General features: G+C 39.3%; 1 protein-coding gene across 6 annotated transcripts in view; it reads left to right on the top strand.

The window, feature by feature from the left end:
* Rap1gds1 (Rap1 GTPase-GDP dissociation stimulator 1) overlaps nucleotides 1-23,583 on the top strand; it is a 138,394-nt gene that overhangs the window by 81,076 nt on the left and 33,735 nt on the right. For 4 of the 6 annotated variants that reach the window (XR_013052392.1, XM_076575056.1, XM_076575057.1 and 1 more), the window contains one exon: nucleotides 5,357-5,503. The exons of the other annotated variants lie outside the window; for them this stretch is intronic. Coding sequence is in view for 3 of the 4 variants with exons in the window: in XM_076575056.1 (XP_076431171.1) it covers nucleotides 5,357-5,503 (147 nt within the window). In the remaining variant the exon portion in view is untranslated. The remainder of the gene's footprint in view (nucleotides 1-5,356; nucleotides 5,504-23,583) is intronic. 6 annotated transcript variants of the gene reach the window in all.

The following is a 23,583-nucleotide window of genomic DNA, read 5'->3' as shown; positions in this document are numbered from 1 at the left end:
CTACCATAGGTTGTGGAGAGCAATAAATAGACTTGGCAATAGCCTGTGATGTCTGGGGTGTTCCATGGGATCCCTTTGGCCAACAGCTCCACTAGATATATATAATCCATTCCTGGTACTAGAGGTTTAACTGTTGGCATAAGACATCTGGTTGGGACATTGTGTTTCCCCATTACATGGTGACTTCTCTTTCACCATAAATCAAATATATATTTTATTATAGGAAGCTTTTTCAGTAGACTTCTTTGGTTTTTTTTTAAGTCCTTTGGTGTTAGTTGTCTCTCCCCATATGCTCTCCTTTAACCTGCTCTCTCATCCCCCTCCCCTTTTTATCCTGCAATTCTGGTTTCCCCTTATCTTTTTATAACACTATATTCTTTTTCTCCATCTTTGGAAGATCCTCTCCTACCTGCTAATCTGTTACTTGGTACCTAACCTCTGTGGTTATTCAGATTGTAGCACACATATGGAAAGCTTAAAACTTACCATCCACATATTAGAGAAAACATGCAGTATTTGTTGTTGTTGGGGGGGGCAGTATCTGGTTTACTCATTCAGGATGATTTTTCTTTTCTAGATCCATCCATGTATCTGTGAATTTCACTTTTTAAATGGCTGAGTAAAACTTCATTGTGTAAATGTACCACATCCATTCCTCAGTTGATGGACATCTATGTTGTTTCCACTTTGGAGCTATTAAAAACAGGCTGTAACCAGGCAAGGCTTCCAGTGGAGGGACTGGGATACCAACCCAGCCACAAAACCTTTGACCTACTATCTGTCCTGTGTGCAAGATGTGCTGGGGCAATGATGGCTCTGAGCTTGTGGGAGTGGACATCCACACCACAAATTAGAGGGAGCCCATGCCCAACACTGCCTAGATGGCCAGGAACTGGAGGCTGGATAACCTAGAAGCCTTGGGTATAACCAAACATGACTGCCTGCCCTCTCAGAAAAGTCAATGAAATGATTCCTAATGGTGTTCTGCTCCATTCATAGGTCAGTGCCTAGTCCAGGTGTGGTCAGAGGGGCTTCCCCTAGCAGCAGGTGGGAGTGGCCGCAGAGACCCATGGCCAGATATGAAGCGGAGAGAGCCCAGGGTGGAGGTCTCCATCAGGTCCCTCTCCTTGGAGCTTGGGGAACCCTGTAGAAGAAGGGGAAGAGGAACTGTGGGAGCTAGAGGGGTTGAGGACACGGGAAGAGCACTACCTGTGGAATCCACTAAGCAGGACTCATGGACAGTCACAGAGCTTGACAGTCTGAGCTCAGTCCTCTGCATACACGCTGTGATGTTTAGCTTTGTGTTTTGGGGGCCTCCTGACAGTGGGAGTCGGGCTCTCTGACTCTTGCCTGCTTTTTGGTTGGACCCTTTTCCTCCTACTGGACTGCTTCTCCCAGTCGTAGTGTGAGGGTTTTGCCCAGTCTTACTGTATCTTCTTGCGCCATGTTGAGTTGATGTCCCTGGGAGGTCTGCCGTTTTCTGGGGGAAGATGTGTGTGTGTGTGTGGGGGGGGCTAGGAAGAGTGGAGGGAGGGGAAGCTAGGGTCGGGATCTATTGTAAAGAAAAATAAATAAAAATTAAAAAGGTAGGCCAGGCATGAACATGGATGAGCAAGTACCTCAGTTCCGCCCTCCCCCGACACCAGCTCCATCTACCACTCCTCCACTATTTCCCTTCAGATACAAGCAGGCACAAAAGTTCTTTCATTATTGAGGAGTGTTTTAGCTAGCCTGAGTTTTTTGTGTTTCTGTATAAAATTGAGTTGTTTTGTTTGTTTGTTTGTTTTTGTTTTTTTAATTTCTGTGAAGAATTTTGTTGGGGATTGCATTGAACCTATCAGTTGGTTTTGTTAGGATGGATATTTCTCACAGTAGTGATCCTTGCAATTCCTAAGCATGGGAGGAGGCCTTTCCATTTTCTGGTGTCTTCAGTTTCTTTATTCAGTGTCTTGAAATTTTTTATTATACAAGTCCTTCTCTTGCTTGGTTAGCACTATCTAAAGATACATTTTTGAGGCTCTTGTGAAAGGTACTGTAGTTTCCCTGGTTTCTTCCTCCATGACTGTCATTTGTGTATAGGGAGGTTACTGATTTCTGTATTAATTTTGTATCCTGCTACATTGCTGAAAATGTTGACCAGCTGTAGGAGTTTCCTAATAGAATCTTTAGGGTCTTTTATATATAGAATTTTATTGTCTGTAAGTAAAGATACATTGACTTCTTCCTTTCCTATTTGTATCCCCTTGGTCTCCTTCAGTTGTCTTACTGCTCTAGCTAAGACTTCAAGTACTATATTGAATAGGTATGATGGAGAGAGTGGACAGCCTTGTCCTGTTCCTGATTTTAGTGGAAATTCTTTGAATTTCTCTCCATTTAAGATGATGTTATGAGCTTGCTGTAGGTTGTCTTTATTATGTTGAGGTATGTCCCTTGTATCCAGGACTTTGATCAGGCTGCAGCAGGATTCAGAGTAAGTCTGCAGAGACTGCTGGAGGACAGGAGTGGTAGTAAAGGCTGTCTACCCAAGTCCTAGCCGAGAGTTACCACAGGGGTCTCTGTAGAGAATGTGTCTAGTGTTGTAGAAATCACAGAGGCATGGACATGGGCTGTAAGGAAAGGTTGTAAGTGCCACCCTGAAAGAGCTTTTGAGTAAGTTTTTAACCCTGATGGGTTCTGTTGATAGGGAGCTGATTTAACAGACCACAATTGAGCTTGGTAACTCACATGGAATACCAGCAGCTAGGTAGCTGATAGAAGAATATTGATAGGATTTCAAGGCCAAAGTTGGATATAGAGTGAGCTTCCCACCAGCCTGAGCTACAGAGTGAGACCCTGTCTCAAGATTAATTAAATGGGCTCAACATAGCTTTGTGTACTAAGAAACTGAGGTTTATTCTAGGTATTTTTTAAGATTTCTTTGGCATTCACAATTTATATTTTGAAAGCTCACATCTATTCAGCAACTGACATCAAATTCTATTTGAGTCATGTAAACTTTAGGTTGGGATATGCATGCTGTATATCCATATAGTGAATATTTAGATTGTTAACTGTAAGTATTCATTTTCTAAAATACCATCACATGCATATTGACTCATTCTTACGTATTTTTTGTTACTGGAAATTATATTGGCTTTTTGTTTTAAGACAGGGTCTTGATCTGTGGGGCAGGCTGTCTAGAACTTGGAGTAGCCTCAACCTCCTAAGTGCTACGTTACAGGTGTGTGCCAGACCAGGCTGGAAAGTAAAGGGATGTGTGTATGTATGTTTGTCTGAGTGTCTGTGTACAGGTATGTGATGTGTTCGTGGGGAGGCCTGAGGTTGATATTGGGTATCTTCTCCTATTGCTCTCTACCTTATTCATTGAGGCGGGATCTCTCACTTGTACCCAGGGCTGACCTATATGGCTAGTGTAGGTAGCCGGCTGGTCCTGGGGAATCCCCTGTCCCTACCTTCTGAGTGCTGGAATTACAGGTAGGCTGCTATGCCCATCCAACATTTGTGTGGGTTCTGGGAAATCTAAATCCAGGCCTCAAACTGCATGAATATTTTATCCACTGAGCAATCTCCTATCCCTGGAACTTAAATTTCTAAGAGTACAACATCTCAGCCATTTTCTCTGACTGGTTACCCTACTATAGAAGTATATAATTTTTTTGTAGTCTTAGCTGTTTAACATAGGGCATAGGGCATTGTTGTGCATCTGTATAACAGTATAACTATTAGGACATGTTATGAAGCTAAATAAATGAAATCATTTTCATTTAACCTATTTCCTTAATTTTTTTAATTAAGAAATTAGTGTGTTATAAGTGCGTATAGGTCTATGCCAAAAGAAAATATGTATAAAGTTCCATATCATAAGATGACTGAGCATCACATAGAAATAAATGGCCTAGTCCGGGGCTTTTATTAGTAGAAAACTGAACGTTTTGCATTTAGGAGCGTCTTAGCAGTAGCTCCTTTGTGAGGTGTTCCTTGTACTTACCCTTCTGTTCATATAGCTGAGTTATCCATTATGGCATCCGGTCACCAGTTTAGCTCTTGAACTATTGAAGTGTGGTTAGTTTTAATTGAGAAGTATCTCCAGGGTAAAATACTATTGGATTTGGAAGATTTATTATGGAGAACATAAAAATTTCACTAATAACACTGATTGTTTGTTACAGTAGTAATAGTTTAGACATTTGGTTGAATACAATCATATTGAAATGTATTCCTCGCCTTATTTTACTCTTTAATGTGGCTTCTGGTAACTTACACATGTGGCTTTTATATGTTACCATCATGATTCTGTTGGACAGCACTATTCTATAGACTGTCTTTTTATATGAAGAGGTCAGATTTTTTTTTTTTTTTTTTTGAGACAGGGTTTCTCTGTGTAGCTTTGCGCCTTTTCCTGGTACTCACTTGGTAGCCCAGGCTGGCCTCGAACTCACAGAGATCCGCCTGCCTCTGCCTCCCGAGTGCTGGGATCAAAGGCGTGCGCCACCACCGCCCGGCTGAGGTCAGATTTTAAAAGGTATATACCCCTTTTCACTCCTTCCATTCCTGTATTCAAGGGTTGGAAAGTATTCTAACGCTGTTCACACGTTCCGGCAGCTGAATGGCATTTGTGTATTGTAGGTTCACAAGTATTTTTGACCATCACTTGACCATCACTTAAAAGTTGAGATATAATGGTGTAAGCTAGGAGAGGAGATATGGAAAAATAGAGCACAAGTCAAGAGTGAAAAGGATGTTTGTAGATGACAGAAAACGCTGCTAGACCCTAGCACTAGTGTTTAGTAACTGCGTAGTGCAACTGTACTGTGTTCCATTCACTGTTCCTTGACAGCAGACTCTGAAAAACACTCATAGGAAGATATATTTATTGTTTTCCAAGTTAAGGAACAAACACGTTCACCAATTAATAGTACTTGGGAGGCTGTCACATGCCTTGTATGTGTGAGGCCCTGGGCTCTCTTCCTCAGGAGACTTGTCCCTTCAGAAGAGAAGCATTTTATTCCTGCTTTTTAAAAAATCTTAACAATTTCATTGTGAAAGAGGGCCGTGGATTTTCTCACCATCAAATGGACACTCAGAGGTTCCTTAAGCTCCTGTTTTTAGGCCAGTGAGGAGACACTATTTTCCTCTTAAAAAGCGATTGTCTCGGCCCCATCCCACTCCCATGTTCATGGTTCTTTGTTTTGTTTTCCTTTTGTCTGGTTTTCAACAAGACATTCAGTCACCCTGCTTGGGTTTATTTTCGAATTATTAAATAAAGACTAACAAAGAGTGTTGTGTTTTGTATTTGAAATTGTAAGGTACCTTTCTTTCTTTTATTTTATTTTTAATTTGACTCTTTGTTTTACAGATGAGGGCAGAGGTGCAGTTGACCAAGCAGGTGGTGCCCAGATTGTAGTTGCCCATTTAAGGTCACTGTGCAGTAGAACAGACCCGGCCAGTGAGAAGCTCTTGACTGTCTTTTGTGGCATGCTGATGAACTATAGCAATGAGAATGGTAAACAAAACTGAAAACTTGCTTTCTCTGTGGGGGAAACTTTAAATAATTTCTACTATACTATATGACAGATACTTGAAAACTGAACAGATTCGTAAGTGGTGCATAAAATTAAGAATTGACTTTACAATGTTTGAAAATTACAGAATGGCCTGAGGTACAGATTGGAACTAGGCTTTGAAGGTTGCCAATGTTAATATTTAACCCTAAAAATCAAATGGACAGAATAGTTTAAAATTTCTTGCTGTGGACATTTTAAAATGAAGCATTGTTAAGGTGGGCTCATGTTTATGACTTTAAATACCAGGAGTAGTTCTAAATAAACATTGCTTTTAGATGGAAATTAGTTTATTCTAGTTACCATATTTATTTGGAATTAAAACGCTTCAATAAAACAGCTTTAAAATAACAGTTCAGAGTAACTGGAAATAGCTCATTTTAAACATTAGTCTGTAAAACAATTTGTTTTCCCGATATGGCATTTTTAGGACTAGCAACAGATGACACACTTTCACATAGCCTGTGGTTGTTTGTTATAGGAACATCCATCCATGCAATAATAGTCAGTTTTCATAGTACTTCTGTGTTGAAGAATGGCTCATTTCTCTTTATCTATGTACAATGTTATGTGAGTGGGATGCTCCAATTTCATAGAAATGTCCTTGCATTAACAGAGGTCTTTCTGTGATTTGTTTTGTAGGGTATTTTAAGTTTTACATTGTATATTGAATATGTAGGGTTTTTTTTTTTATACTGAATTTACAGAAGAACAGTTGGCAGCTTTCATATGGTCAGTAATTTCTATTTTCTTTCACCTTCACTGAATCCCTTTGAAGGATCCTAAACATGAACAGAAACAGAACAGAGTCTGGGTAAAATCCAGTTTTTAGTTTCTAACTGGAGTTTAGCTAGATTACACAGGTATCTGAATTATAGTAAGACATCATTGGTCAACTGTTCATGTTCTCTTTTAAACTTCAATTGGGAATCAACTCAAGAAAATGGAAGAATGCCAAGTGGGAGAGCATTTCGTGACGCAGCTTTAGATACGATAGACACATTTCTGCATCTAAACTAGGAATTGTCATCTCCTGAGGAAGCTGCTTAGTGCATACTCTTGTGCTAATTTGTGAGTAGAATATGAGTAATAAACATCTCACTTCTCCTGTGGAAGAAAAAAATGAATTAATTGTTTCTTTGAGCCTAATAACTTAAGCTTTATCCATAAGATGTTTTTAGCTGCATAATTTTTTTTAAAATATTAAGATAAGATAGTATTGAAACTGATCACAAACAACTCAACATAGGCCCCGATGATAACATTTTTGAATTATTAGTTTTAAAATGCAATGACGCTATGCAGTATATTCATTCAAATACTTGTTTTTATCATGAAACTGTCAGTACATCAAGGTTTCAGTTTAAAAAATAAAGAACAAAACCATTTCCTAAACATAAGGAAGATGTCTGTGCTATGAGTGCATTTGCTCAGTGGAAGCATCCTCATACCATTTGACGAACTGTTTATTAGTTTAAAAGTTTAGACTAGCTTAGGACTACATTTTTAAGCTATGGGCTATTCTTATTTTTACCTATAATTGAAGCAATTAGAACTTTTTATATCCAGACTGGTAAGCATAGAGTGTCTGGGTTATAAAATGTGTATCGCTGAGCCAGAAATGTTTGAGTGATAATGTATAGAACCCTATTTGAATATGACAGAAAAACTTTTATTTACTAAAAGTCACTTAACATTTTTAAAAATCAACCATTTTTAATGTGGCAAACAAACAAAAATACTCATTATATAGTCCTCCAAAATAACCTGAATATTAATTTGATAGTTCTGCCTATAGAAAGCTTGTTAAGGATTTGGCATTCAGCTTGAGGGAATGTGGTGGTATCTCCTTTTCCTGGATACGACTCGAGTTTTAAATGAGGAGCTCAGATCTTTAATTAGTGATATTTTATTTTACTAATTTTTTCCTATTTTTTTTAACACTTGCAAAAACACTAAATATTTTTGCTCAGTTGTCCAGCTGTTAACACAGATGCTTTCTGACTGGCAATGGAAGTACATCCCAATCAGTCCATCATAAAACTGACAATAGCCTATATGGACATTACACTTGATACACTTAACCCACACTACACTTCGCACCAAGCGCTGTGAAGTACCACTTATTTCACCCATGGCCACAGAGCGGATGAAGAACCATTGTGCCCGGCATCACAAAAGAGTCAGGCTGCACATCACTGGCTTGGGCAGAAACAAATGTCAAGTTCTCCTAGATCCTCCTGACTCCATACCGCTTCCATCCCATCATAGAGTTAAAAACCTTAAATCGACCATTTTAAGTCAAAGACTATCTGTAGTATAGTGTTTGAGTATATTGTTCCTCTGGTTATGTCGTGTCCAGGCACTGGATACTTCAATGTTTCCTAAATTTTCATTAATAAAATCAGTAGTTGGAGGAAAACTGTGCTGTCCAAAAGCAACCCTTCATTATGTAAGCTAGAAACACTGTAAATTCTTTATTATTGTATTAGTTAAAAGGAGGCAGTAGCAGGGAGGGACACTGAAAACAAGTACTATTTCCCATTTTATCCACAAACTTGGTAAGCATGTATATATGCACATCTTGAAACTACAAACAAACATAATCTTAAGTGAACCATTTAGAAATTAGAATAACACCTTGTGTAGGAATCTGTCAGTTCGTGGTCACCATTGTTAAAATTATAAGTAGCTATGACAAATCAGTAAGTAATAGATACTCTGCTTAACGGTTTAATAATTTTCTGTTGGTAGGTTGGTTGATTTTGATACCTGGTCTCACTATGTATGACTGGCCTAGAACTTTCTATATAAACCAAGCTGTCTTCAAACTCATGGAGATCCATTGCCTCTTCCTCGGTAGTACTAGAATTAACAGTGACCATGGGCTGGAGAGATGGCTCAGAGGTTAAGAGCACTGACTGCTCTTCTAGAGGTCCTGAGTTCAATTCCCAGCAACCACATGGTGGCTCACAACCATCTGTAATGAGATCTGGCACCATCTTCTGTATACATAATAAATAAATAAATCTTAAAAAAAAAAAAAAAAAAAAAACAGTGACCACCACCGTGCCCAGCTTAATATATTTCTTAATACAACTGTATTAAAGACACAAAAAAGAAGGGAAAGATTGTTACAACTTTAAAACAAAGTTCTAAATGGTAATAAACAAGAAAGACTGATTTTTTTTTTAACACAAACATATATAAAGTAAAGGTAATAAACATGCCACCAGGAGTAGTTCTTTCTCAGTATATTAGTATACAATCTATGGATTCTTCATGTGACCTTATATATACATGTGGTAGCTATATATTTGAATATATGCTTTTAATAAGCAGTAGCACTAACATTCTCTAGTATCCCCAATATCTCCTTAAAAGAGGCTATCTTATGAGGTAGGGAATGCTATTCCTTGGGTACTTTAGGTAAGGGTTAATAACTGTGTTTAAGTGAAACTTGGTACTTCTATCAATTGGCTGAAAAGGTCTCTAGGGTATTTTCTGTCTCTGGTCTAGATTTGTTGCTGGTCTGGCTAGAATGCTCAGTGAGTAGAAAGGTGAGAGCAAGCCTGACAACTTGATTTGATCTCTGGATCCCAAAAGGTGGCAGAAGAGAGCCAGCTCCCAGGAATGCCCTCGGACCCTCCCCCCCACATGCACAGTGGACACTTGCATGCACACACACACACACACACACACACACACACCATACACAGTGTTTTTTAATGTAAAGATTACACGTGTAATTAATTTTACCTAATACCTGTTTCTGTAGGTTTCATTTTCATTGTTTTGAGAGAAAAAGAACATAAAAGTTGGGTGGATAGCGAGATGGGGGAAATAAAGGAGGAGTGTAGAGAGGTGAAAGAACATGCTCAAAATATATTGTGTGGAAAAATTTTAATTAAAAGAAAATTCCAGAAACAAAGAATTTCTAAGCTCTAAATAATTTTAATCATGGTGGCTATACTTATTTTATATTTTTAAAAGAAGAAAATGTTTATCGTACTTGTTATAGCCCAAGTTTTACTATATATGATAAATGGTTATATACAGTGTCTGTTACAGTCCAAGGATGTGGAGTAGTGAGCTAAGCAATTCCCTTAAAGTGTGCTTGGTAGGTTTTGTCAGCATGACTCAAGCTAGAGTCATTAGAAGAAAGAACTCCACTGAGAAAATACTTACATCAGATTTGTTGGTAGGCAAATCTGTGGGTCATTTCTATGATTAATGATTAATGATTGATGTGGGCGGTCCCAGGCCACTGTGGGTGGTGCCATCCCTGGGCAGGTGGTCTGGGTTTTATGACAAAGTAAAGAGAGCAAGCCAGTAAGCAGCATTCCTCCATGGGCCCTGCTTGAGTTCTGACTTCAGCTTCTGTCAGTAATGAATGTGATCAGGGCATGTAATAAACTTTTCCTACCACTCTCCCTGCCCCCCCCCCCCAAAAAAAACCCACATTTTTTTTTTTTATCATGAAGTTCATTTCCTTAGTGAATCTTATCCAGTAACTTAGATTAGCTTCTTTTTTTTTCCTTCAGTAACTTGGATCAGCTTCTTCACATTTAAAATAGAGATAAAAATAAATAAGGAATGATGCTGATTAAAACACATTCTGTCCTAAGCTGTGCTTATCCTGTGTTTTGGTGTTCTTTGATGATAACACACAGGAACATTTCCTAAATGTTAGATGTTTAGAAGAATTCTTGCTCCACTTGATGCATTACTTCCAAAGTTTAATTAACTGGCGTGTCTGTATATTTTCTACATACTAGATTTATACATATATCTATAGGACAAAAAAATAGCCCCAAACATAATATTGGATCTTCCAGTGTTACTACATTAAGTATATTCTCTAAATTTTGTCTGTTTATAAAGACATGGGCCTTATACTTTTAAGTTCACATCTTTTAAATCCAGTTTGTCACGTTGAAATGTTGTAGTATGGTCAGTAAAGATGCCTTAGGGCTTTCTAGTGTGCAGCTGAGTTCTTGGGATTCTTATTCTTGTTGCTCTGCTGGCTGTTGTGCTTTATTAACTACCTTCTGGCTGTTGTTTTTGTCGCTAAAAAAATTCTGAGTTTTCTTCCTGTGTAACAGAGCTTTTGAATCCCTTTGCTGAATCGGTAGAATTAATGAAATTCTGCCACAAATACCTTTTTATTTACAAATGCTTTGTTCTTAATCTCATGTGGTCAAGTGTTGGCACAAATACTCAGCTTAACCCATTCTAGCATTAACTTTTGAGTGTAAAAATTTTAAATTTTATCTTAGTAAAACGAAATGGTTGAGCTACTTTTACTTCGTCCATGTTTTTAATGACTCACAAAGTTTGGCACTGTATTACAGGACTAATACTCTGTTGGCCTCACTAGAGTCCAGGTTGCTCTTGCTGTGATGACTGAACATTCAGCACTGTAATGCTGCAAAATGTGCCCAGTGTGAACTCAGGACAGTGAAGGAGCAAAGGCTGTGTGGATGTGCATTCTCTAAGCTGGTTTTCTTTTCTGTATTCGCCTCAAGTTTGGATTTCAGACAATCAAGGCCACTGGATATTATTTTCAAGATTTTCATCATTGTGAAAATTGTAAGTGGCACGATTGGTTCTCTGATTTCTTTTTTCCCCTCATCTTCACAAGACCTAAGAATTCCCAAGTTGGACTTTTAATTAGAAGACTGTGGCATAAATGTGATTAAGTAACTAAAAGTAGAAAAACAAACAAAAGCAGCAGACCACCTGCCTCAACTTCCCCTTTCTCTGCACCCCATCTCCAGTGAATCACCCAGACGTTTCTCTCTAATGTTCCGTCACCGCACTCATCGCTTCATCTCAATCCATACTCCCAACGGGCACTCTCTGGGGACTGCAGGCCATTTGCTCAGAAAAGCAGATAGGCTGACTGCAGGGCTTCACCTCTCCTCCTAGTCCAGTCACCCCTTCTCACATCTCGTTCTGTAGCAGACTTTCTGCTTTCCTCCTCTTACTCTCCCCCATTTCCAGGGGACTAAGCAGATCCTGGTGGAACACCCACTTTCCTTCCTCCTATCCCATCCCCATTCCTGAGTGTCACCACCCAATACCCAGAAACGCATTTCACCAGGAACCCCCAGTGGACACACCTATCAGGATCCCATAAGAACTCTCTGCCAAGCACCACACAGCCACCACACTCCCCTATGAACCAGGAGAGCAACAGAAACCAAGGAACAAAACACCTGTAGATGTAATTCTAAACGGTTTTATTAAATAAGAAACACAGAGCCAAATGCAGAGTTAAAAGCCCAAGAGGTCAGAGCAGTAGCTGAGAGCTGAGACTAAAATTGCTTTCTTACCACTTGCTGCCGCTGCCCTCCTTCCCCTGAGAAAGAGACCTACTTCTTGTGTGTCTGTCTTTTATTAACTTTCTGTTCTGCCTTCTCATTGGTTGTAAACCCAACCACATGATCTCCTCATCACTGCCTGTCTATACAGACCTCCAGATCTTCTATGGTTGGTATTGAGATTAAAGGCATGTGTCTCCAAGCTGGCCATGTCCTTGAACACACAGACTCTGCCTGCCATGTGATCGCACCACCACCTCCCGGCTTCTGCTATGGCTTGCTATTAGCTCTGACCCCCAGGCAACTTTATTAACATACAAATAAAATCACATTTCAGCACAAATAAAATATCACCATAAATACTCACCCAACAAAGGTAAGACCAAACAAATATCAGCGCCTAGAATTACAGTGTTCCCAAACCTAGATGCTTAGATGCCAGCATAAAAACATGATCAATCAGATCAAGCCAAGACAGTGTGTCTCCCCCAGAGCCCAGCAACCCCACCACAGCAGGCCCTGAGTATTCCAGTGTAGCTGAAGCACAAGAAAAAGACCCTAAAACAGCCTTTATGAATATGATAGAGGTCCTTAAAGAGGAAAGGAAAAAAATCCTTAAGGGCTATATAAACACAAATAATGAAAGTAAATGAGCCATTTAAGACCTGAAAGTGAAAATAGAGTCAATAAAGAAAACCCAAACTGCCGGGCGGTGGTGGCGCACGCCTTTAATCCCAGCACTTGGGAGGCAGAGGCAGGCGGATCTCTGTGAGTTCGAGGCCAGCCTGGTCTACCAAGTGAGTTCCAGGAAAGGCGCAAAGCTACACAAAGAAACCCTGTCTCGAAAAACCAAAAAAAAAAAAAAAAAAAAAAAAGAAAACCCAAACTAAGGGAAATCTGAAGAGGGAAATTTTAGGGTCGCCTCAACAACAGAATGCGGGAGGTGGAAGAGAGACTCTCAGGCCTTGAAGATATGATAAAAAAAAAAAATAGATTACCTTCTTCAAAAAAAATGTTAAATCTAAAAAAACACCTGGTACAAAACATCCAGGAAATCTGGGACACTATGGAAAGCCCAAATCTAAAAATAACAGGTATAGAGGAAGGAAAAAAAAAAAAACCAAGTCAGAGGTACAGAAAATATTTTTAACAAAATCATAAAAGAAAAATTCCCTAACCTAATAAAAGAGATGCCTATCAAGGTACAGGAAGCATAGAGAAAGCAAAATAGAGTGGACCAGAAAAAAAAGTCATCTTACCATGTAATAGTTGAAACACTAAATGTACAGAACAAAGAAAGAATATTAAAGCTACAAGGGAAAAAGGCCACTTAACATATAAAAGCAGACCTATTACAATTACACCTCAGTTGCCAGTGGAGACTCTGAAAGCCAGAACAGCCTGTATAGATGTGCCACAATCTCTAGGAGACCACAGTCAGTAGCCCAGTAAAACTTTCAATCACTATAGATGGAGAAAATAGGATATTCCATGATAAAGCCATTTAAACCATATCTATCTACAAATTGAGCCCTACAGAAGGCACTAGAAGGAAAACTCCAATCTAAAGAGGCTAACCACACCCAAGAGAACACAGGGAATAAAGAATCCCTAAGAAGTAGATCAGAAGAGAGGAGAGGTGAATGCATGCACAAGCACTCAACACACACGCAACAACAAAATAGCAGGGATTGACAAACCTTGCTCATTGATATCTCTTAACGTCGGTGGTTTCAAAACAAACTGACAGAATGGGTGTAGAAACAGGATTGATCCATCTTTCTGCTACATTCAAGAAACACCTTAACATCAAGGATAGACATCACCTCGGTAAAGGGTTAGAAAAAGATACTCCACACAAATAGACCTAAGAAGTAAGCTAATATGGCCATTTTAATTATCTGACAAAATAGACCTCAAACCAAAACTAACCAGAAGAGAGATAGGGAAGGATACTCCATACTCATCAAATTATCTATGCATCAAACACAAGGGTACCCAGTTCATAAAAGAAAAACTGCTACAACTTTAATCATATATTCATGCTTACATGCTGATATTGGGAGACTTCAATATCCCATTCTCACCAATAAACAGGTCATCCAGACAAAAACTGAACAGAAATGCTGGAGCTAACATGTTATAAACCAAATGGAACTAACAGATATTTACAGAACATTTCATCCAAACACAAAAGAGAACACCTTCTTTAGTACACTTCATGGAACTTTCTCCAAATTTGACTGAATACTCAGACACAAAGCAATTCTCAAAAGATACAAGAAAATTGAAACTCAATGCAATTCCAATAAAATTGGGAACAAGACAAGGTTTCCACTCTCTCCATATCTATTCAATATAGTACTTGAAGTCATAGCAAGAGCAATAAAACATCTAAAGGAGTTAAAGGGAATACAAATTGGGAAGGAAGAAGTCAAAGTATCTTTATTGGCAATGATATGATAATATACATAAGTGACCCTAAAAATTCCATTGGGGAACTCCTACAGCTGATGAACACTTTCAGCAAAGTATCTGGATACAAAATTAACTCACAAAAATCAGACTTTCTGTAGACAAAGGAAAGACTGAGAAAGAAGTCAGGGAAACAATACCTTTCTGAGTAGCCTGACATAATATAAAATATCTTGGGGTAACTAACCACAAGTGAAAGACTTGTATGATAAAAACTTTAAGATTTTGAAGATGCAGAGATCTCTCATGCTTATGGATCTTAGGGTTGGTAGGATTAATATAGTAGAAAACGCAATCATCAAAGAGTCAATGCAATCCCATCAAAATTCCAACACAATTCTTCACAGATCTTAAAAGGATAGTTTTCAGCTTCATATGGAAACACACAAAAACAAAACAAAAAACAAAAAAAAAAACAAGTTAGCCAAAACAATCCTGAATAATAAATGAAATACTGGAGGTATCACTATCTCCAGTTCCAAGTTGTACTACAGAGCTATAGTAATTAAAACAGTGGTATTGGCATAAAAACAGACTTGTTGATCAATGGAATCAAATTGAAGACCCAGACATAAATCTACTTGCATATGGACACCTGATTTTTTGATAAGGAAGTCAGAAATGCACACTGAAAAAGATAGGTGTACCAAGTTTTTTTCTTTTGGGGTCACCAACCCCCTCCCAAATCATGACATGGAGATTTATTTTCAGTTTTGAATGCTCGGTCTAGCTTAGGCTTGTTTCTGGATAGCTCTTTTAACCTAAATTATCTCATTTCTCTTCATCTATCTTTTGCCATGGGGCTTTTTACCTTCCTTCTCTTTATCTTACCTTCACTGCCTCTCTCTGTGTCTGGCTGGCTACTGACTATCTGGTTAGCCCCAAATGTGTCCCTCTGTTCCTCCTCATTCTCTCCTCCTTCCTTCTCTTGTTCTTTCTCTCCTATTTATTCTCTCTGCCTGCCAGCCCCATCTGTCTTTCTCTGTCTAGCTAGTGGCCATTTAGCTCTTTACTAGACCAATCAGGTACCTTAGGCAGGCAAGGTAAAACAAATGCAATACATCTTTGCATAATTAAACACACATCCTTAAATCTTTAAACAAATGCAGCATAAACAAATGTAATACACCTTTACATAGTTTAATATTTCACAACAGACAGTATCTTCAACAAATGGTGCTGGTCAAACTGGATGTCCACAGGAAGAATCCAAATAGATCCATATCTGTCACCTTGAAAACTCAAGTCTGGATGGATCAAAGATCTCAATATAAAAGCAGATACACTGAACCTGATAGAAGAGAAAATGGGGAATAGCCTTGAACTCATTGGCACAGGAAAAGACTTTCTGAACAGAACAGCATTAGCACAGGAACCAAGGTCCACAATTAATAAATGGAACCTCTTCAAAGTGAGAAGCTCCTGCACAACAAAGGACATTATCATACCGACAAACCAATAGCCTGAAGAATGAGAAGAGATTGTCACCAAACACATCTGGTACAGGGCTAATATCCAAAATATATAAAGAACTTAAAAACAAAAACAAAAACATCAAGATACCAAATAACCCAATTAAAAAGTGGAGTACAGCCGGGCGGTGGTGGCGCACGCCTTTAATCCCAGCACTCGGGAGGCAGAGGCAGGCGGATCTCTGTGAGTTCAAGGCCAGCCTGGGCTACCGAGTGAGTCCCAGGAAAGGCGCAAAGCTACACAGAGAAACCCTGTCTCGAAAAATCAAAAAAAAAAAAAAAAAAAAAAAAAAGTGGAGTACATACTTAAATATAATCTTCAAAATAAGAAACCCAGTTAGCTGAGAAACACTTAAATGTTCTACATCCTTAGCCATCAGGAAATGTAAGTCAGTACTACTTTGAGTTCACCTATACCACTCCTGGACATATAGCAAAAGGAGTGTCACAGAGACACTTTCTCAACCATGTTCATTGCCGCTCTATTCATAATAGCCAGAAATTGGAAACCACCTAGACGTCACTCAACAGAAGATGAGATAAAGAAAATGTGATACATTTACATAATGGAGTATTACTCTACCATTAAAAAAAAGTAAATTTACTTGTAAATGGAAAAATCATCCTGAGTAAGGTGTCCTAGACCCAGAAAGACAAATGTGGTATGCATTCACTTGTAAGTCAGTGATAAGCAAGCTACAACCTAATGAACCACAGAGATTAGAGGTAGAGTAAAGGACTGGAGTGGGGAGTGGGGGGGGGTGACAACAGATAGTTCTCATTAGGAAAGAGAAATAGAATAGTTATTGAAAGCTGGGTGGGATCTGGAATGGTAGGCTCAAGGGAGAAGTGGAGAGAGGGGTGAGGAAATATGGGGAAAGACATAAAATTTGGGCCATTTGAGGGATAGTATGGAAACAATACAGCAGAAGCTTCCTGAAGTATATACACATATGAAGGCAATTTAAATGAAATCATCAAATAATGAAGGAGACTGGACATGTCCTGTCACCACATGATACTTCCAGTCCTGGGATTGGGTTACATCTAATAGAGCTGTTGGCTAAAGAGATCCACTGGAATCCCCACACAGCATAGGCTGTTCCCAAGAGTGTAGTTCCCTCTCCCCAAACTGACAGCAAGGCCCCGTTGCTGAAGGCAGCACCTGTACAACTCAGTGAACGTGGAGAAGTCAGGCTGGTGCCCGCACATATAGGGCCTTCACCCTTACATTCTGGTGTCTTTGGTGTAGGAAGGTACTCTGCAGGCTAACACAGGTAAACGCCAGCACTGCCACAAATTGTTTGATCTGCAGTGGTGGCACAAAACTTCTGGGAGTAACCAACCAATATCTGACTTAATGCTCACTCCACAAGATGCAACCCATCCCTGACGCTCTTAGAGTGACCAAGAACCTGAAACTAGATAGCCCAGGGACTTAGGGTAAAACTAAATATTTAAAGCGAACCAAGAAAAGTGTAGCAATAAAATTACTCCTAATGACACATTGCTGTACTCATAGATCAGTGCTTTGCTCAGCCATCATCAGAGACACTTCCTCCGGCAGCAGGTGGGAACACATACAGAGACCCACAGCCAGACAATATGCAGAAAGTGAGAGACCTTGGAACACTGAGCCCTAAATGGGATATTACCATCAAACCCCTCTCCTTAGGGTTCAGGGGACCCTTCAGAATTAGAAGCTGAAAGAGTACAAGAGCCAGAGGTGATGGAGGGCACCCAGAAAACAAGGCCCTCTAAATCAATATGAGCAAAGCTCATGTGAATTCATGGAAACTGAAACAGCAATCGCAGGGCCTCTACAGATCTTCATCAGGTCCTCTTCGTATATAGTATAGCTTTCAATTTAGTATTTTTATGGGACTCCTGAGTATGTGAATGAGTGGGCCTCTGATTCTTGTGTCTTCTCTTGAGGCTCCGTGTTTTGTCGATTTGCCTTGTCCGACTTTGATGAGATGGTTTCCACTTCATCTTACTGTATTTTACTATTACCCCTTAGAATCATGTTTGTTTTCTGATGAGAGACAGAAAGGGAGTGGATCTGGATGGGAGGGGAGGTGGGAAAGAACTGGGAGGAGTAGAGGGAGGGGAAATAGTAGTCAGGATGTGTTATGTGAGGGGGGAAATCTATTATCAAAATGGCTCAGCAGTTAAGAGCACTTCCTGATCTTGTAGTGGGCAGGGGTTTGGTTGTCAGTACTCACTTCCAGCTCACAACTATCTGTATTTCCTGTTTGAAGGGATCCAGTGCCCTCTTCAGGCCTTTGTGGGTTAGAGGCACGCATGTAATATACAGACATACATGCAGCCAAAATACCCATACGCGGAAAAAATAATAGTTATTTTTTAAGTTCTTTAGACTCCATTTTGTGTTCTAATTTTTAAAGGAAACAGTGGTATTGTGTTCCCTAAAATATTGTGCACCCTAATAAACTTATCTGGGGTCAGAGACAGAACAGCCACTAGATACAGAGGCTAGAAAATGGTGGCTCTCACACCTTTAATCCTAGCATTCCAGAGGCAGAGATCTACCTGGATACAGCCAAGCATGGTGACACACGCCTTTAATCCCAGAAAGTGAGCCTTTAATCCCAGGGAGTGATGACAGAAAGCAGAAAGGTATATAAGGTGTGAGGATCAGAAACTAGAAGCTTTTGGCTGGTTAAGCATTTGGCTGGTTAAGCAGCAGTTCAGCTGAGATCTACTTTGAATGAGGACTCAGAGGCTTCCATTCTAAGGAAACAGGATCAGCTGAGGAATTGGCAAGGCGAGGTGGCTGTGGCTTGTTCTGTTTCTCTGATCTTCCAGCGTTCACCCCAATACCCAGCTCCAGGTTTGTTTCTATTAATAAGACCTTCTTGCTACACCTTGATCCTTTTTTTTTTTTTTTTTTTGCTTTGTTTTTGGTTTGGTTTTTGGCCTTTTGGGGGGATGGATGGGTGGAGACTAGTTTTTTGAGATGATTCTCTGTGTAGTGCTAGCTATCCTGGAACTTGCTGTGTAGACCAGGCTAGCCTGGAACTCGGGGACCCGCCTGTTTCTGCCTCCAGAGTGCTGGCACTAAAGGTGTGTGCCCACCACCCAGGTTCAATTCTATTTTAATAGTTCAATAGTGAACATTTATATTTCCTTGACGTAACAAATTCACAGCATCTGAAGCACAGTGGGAGATTTTTGTGCTGTGTGGAGTGCTTACCTTTTCTGAAAATGGCCATTAGGTAAAGGGCGAGTCTTGCCGACGTTGCCACACTAGTTGAAATACGTTTGGATCAAGCATGGGGCTCCGCTGGAGACGGCTCTGCGGCAAACCTTCAGCTTCTTGGCCTTGCAAGTGCTGAGACTGGTGTAGAGGGAGAGAAGATGTCAGCTGTACAGCCCTGTCTCCAAGCCACTCCACAGCCTTGCTAAATAGAGAGGGGGTAGCTTTAAATTCTGTGATGATCACAGTTTGTAACAAAAAAAATATGTAGCAGGTGTGGTGGCACACACCTTTAATCCCAGCACTTGGGAGACAGAGCTAGTGTCTGAGTTTGAGGCCAACCTGGTCTATAGAAAGTTTTAGGCCAGCCAGGGCTATGTAGACCTCGTCTCAAAATAAAAAAAGAAGAAGAAGAAGAAATGAAAAGGTATTTGAAAACTAGGGTTACTAGCTAGAAATTCAAAGGCTTTGGATAGGGTAGGTGTCTTGTTAACCTAAGTTATACATTAAAAATAAGCCTGTGTAACATTGAAGTGTAAAAACTACATTATTCTAGGATAATTTATACCCCTGCTTGTGAAGTATTCATACTAAGGTGTAAGTTAGCTTGGCATTTAGCTTAGTTTGCTAAACAAAAAACTGAGATGATTTCAGCACTGTCATATGAGGGTAGAGCCGTTGGTTGGTTTTTCTTCATAAGAGGCTTTTCAGTTACACCTGCTAACGTTGCTCTGGAAAGAGTTTTAAAGAAAAGTAAATCTCGTTGTGGAAGCTGTACTATGACACAGTGAGTCACTCAGTAAACCCTTTATCTATATATGATTACTGCAAGTGTTCATTGCAAAGGGTCATTGGGCTGGTTCAAGGCCTCTGGATTTTGCTACATCATCAGTACTGGCCCTCACTGGGGCTCCTCTTAGATATCCTGTGTCAAGGAAACCCTGCAACTTTGGGTCTGCAGGACCAGCCCCTTCAAGTGCTCCAGCAGATCATAGATGGGGTGGATGATGGGATGGACCAACACATAGCCCTGATTCTGGGTCCAAGTGGTTGCTGGATTCATCAGCCCACCAGTTCTCCTTCATCCTCAACACCAGGGTGAGCTCTCCAGCACTGCCCCGGCTAGCTCACCCTGTGTAGGAAACAGCAAGGGGAGGGCAGGTTCTCCTGCTCATGTCCTCTGACTCACACCTAAGCCACCAGGGCATTTATTTTGTTTTATCCTTGAAGGAGGGGTTGCAAGGGTACATGGTGGATGGAAAGGGACGGGGAGATGAGTGGGATTGAGATGCATGATGTGAAATCCATTAAATTTGGGGGGGGGGCGGGTTTCTAGTCTTAAAAGCCAATCTCTGAGATGAGAACATACTTTTAAAATCAAAATAGGCATACTTGTAAAAATAATTATCATTTGCTGCAGCATTCACTTAAACTAGAATTCATCTGCACTAAATAATTTAACCTGAAGATGGTATTGAGAAAAGTTGTCTACTCAATAAAGATGTAATCACCGCATATCATTGGGTTGGGAACATGTGCTAGGCTTGGGAATAATGGAATGCTGTCCAGTTCCTCTTGCAAGTCTCTTTGGGTCTGTGACTGCAGTTTCCAATCCTGCCTATGGTACTGTGCTTAACCTTAGAGCTCCCATGGAAGACAAGGCATGCTATTTTGAGACTGCTTTATTTTCAAAACCCCGAAAGAACTTATTTGAATTCCTTTACTATTTATTAACTTGGAGTATGAATATATTGGTTAAAGCTTCCAGTATTCTCATGACTAATGCATCTTGATTTGCTTTTTCTTTTCTTTTTGAAATGACTATATGTCATTGAACTATCTAACGTTAGAATTAATGGGGCATTTTGGATGTGAAACACATATGCATGTTTTGTTTTTTAAAGCCTCTTAAAATAGATTTGAAGTTTATTTTTTAAATATTTAGTTGTGGTTTTATACCTTCAGCACTGGGTTTAGAATAAAACTCTGTGTTCCTGGTAATCAGCACAAGGGCACTGTTTGTAAAGTAGAGGGACATCTTTACTTGCACAGGTGCCTTGGTGTAGCCAGTTAACACTCCTCACCCTCTTAGTAAGTGTATCTACAGCAGCTTTCATCTCAGTATTAATGAGCTAAAACCAGCTTAAAGTCTGAAATGCTACATTACTGAAATCATTTCTAATTTTTAATATTCATATCCTGGTTTGGGGAATGCGGGTGTTTCATTAAGTCACAGGTGGGTTTTTGGTTTTTTGTTTTCAGTCTATTATGCTCAAATAGTTTGTAACTAATTTGTAATAGAGCATTTCATTAAGATGTCTGCCTTTTGGTTTTCGCTGTACCACTTGTGTGCTGCTCATTTACTTTAGCTTGGGGTTTTAATGAAAGCCTCTAGGTAGCAATATCCTACCTTTATTCTGTAACTAATAGAAATACCATACATACATACATACTAATATGTAGGCTGTATTTCTAATTGGGCATTTCCTTTTGATAAAGTTTCATCTTTAAGTCTTACCACTAGGGTTAATAATCTTTTAGCACTGTCTGTAGAAGCCTTAGGAATTAGCTAAATATGTTATAAACTTAAACTTATTTTTAGTAATTAATTAATAATTGAGTTATTAGCATTTCGGCATACTTTGTGCACCTGTAGTCTATACCAATGTTTTAAACATTAAACTTAAAACTCAGGGGGAAAAAGGTTCCTCAACTTGAGATCTTCTCTCCAGATCTCCATTCTTTGGAGTTTCCCTGAGTGTGACCTGAAGAACTTGGAACCATTGAAATTCAAATGTAGGTAGGTAAGTGTTCACACCAGCGCATGCGTTGATTGCCTTTTATCTCTTTGTACATGCATCTGTATTGCACCCCCTCAGTGCCTTTTTCCTCTTCCTCCCCATAGATCGGTCATGCAGGGCCTGTGTCATCTTGATATAACGTAGTTTTGTAACTCTGTACTTTGGTTGGTATTTGTCTGTGATGTGTGTCAGGAGCAGTTGTAGAAAGTCTTCAGACATGGATGGCATTGTGTTGTCTAAAGACTGTCTCACACATACGTGTTTGCTGTGTCTCGGCCTGGGTTGTGCTGTTTGAGTTCTGTGTTTGTAGAACTTCTGATACAAATTCACCTAGAGTTGCTGGTGTTGGTTGAGGGATGCAAACGTCTTAGTCTTGCTCTTGTTTCATGTACTTTTCAGTGTGTCCAGAAAACATGAATTATCTGTGGTTCTACGAATTTCTTCCTGTTGCTCTTTAATTTAAAAGTTTTGCTTCTCGTCATATTTATGATAGCATGAATGTCAACTGTTATCTGTTGAAGAACATCCACAAGCTTTCTTTGGACAATTAAAAAATATCAGTTATATACTGGTTTGCTTCCATGACTAAGAATACCCCACACAAATAATATTCCCATTTAATTGAAGACTTACCTAGTGGTAACATACATAGTTAGTTACAACTGAAATAAACTAGATCTGGAGTAGTCTCCTAGGCCCAAGTAGAGCATGTTTAGATAAAAGAGATGAGAAATTAAGATGCTTTATTAAAGTAATTTCTTTCAAAAATATCTGAAACCAAAACCTAAATTATAACATGCTTTCTGTTGTTGCTGGGCTTCCCCTCTCTCCCATATTTATTATATCTGCCAAGTCCTTCATTAAAATTCAGGATATTTTCCCCTGATTTCTTCCCCCATATCCCCAACTCTTATAAAAATTGGGCAATTCTTTGATAGTGATTCTTAAACATTTGTCCTCTGAGCCCTTTTAAACACCTAAAAAGATGAAAATTTTTTATTGTGTCTGGGCTATTACTATTGTGTCTAGGTTATTACTAGCAGTGCTTATAGTGATAGAAATTAAAATTTTAGGTGTTTCTTATAACATTTTAAAGTGATAAGTGATATGTTATCATGATGAAGTGATATGTTAACATGAACAATCTATAAAGTATTTTCAAAAATAAAGTTGCTGAGAAAAACAGCATTTTTACTGTGAATATTGTTACTATAAAGAAAACACCCGGGTGGTAGTGGCGCACGCCTTTAATCCCGGCACTTGGGAGGCAGAGACAGGCAGATCTCTGAGTTTGAGACCAGCCTGGTCTACAGAGCAAGGCCCAGGATAGGCTCCAAAGCTATACCAAGAAACCCTGTCTCAAAAACAAACAAACAAAAAAAAAAAAAAAACGAATATAGTAGTTATTTTTTGATGTCACTGCCTAGGTTCAAACAGAGTGCCAGCATTTTTACCAACCATTCTTTTTACATCATCAGCACACATGTCAATATATTGAAAAAGACAAGTAAAAATTCTGGTATTTTTATAAAACAGATTTTCCTTTGGTAGTTTTTCTAGAAGGGTTTCAACAATCCCACATAGAAAACAGTATTGTAGAACGCCTCTATCCACAATGTGAAAGTTTGTGCCTGCTTATTTAAGTTCCGTTTTTTCTTTTCTGGGTCTTCAGTATCCAAGGAAAACTTACATACATTGTGGACAAATTTCAGAGTTATTTGAGTATAA

This window comes from Peromyscus maniculatus, chromosome 6, assembly GCF_049852395.1.
Source record: "Peromyscus maniculatus bairdii isolate BWxNUB_F1_BW_parent chromosome 6, HU_Pman_BW_mat_3.1, whole genome shotgun sequence".
NCBI classification, from domain to species: domain Eukaryota; kingdom Metazoa; phylum Chordata; class Mammalia; order Rodentia; family Cricetidae; genus Peromyscus; species Peromyscus maniculatus.
This window is presented reverse-complemented; position numbering and strand designations above follow the sequence as displayed.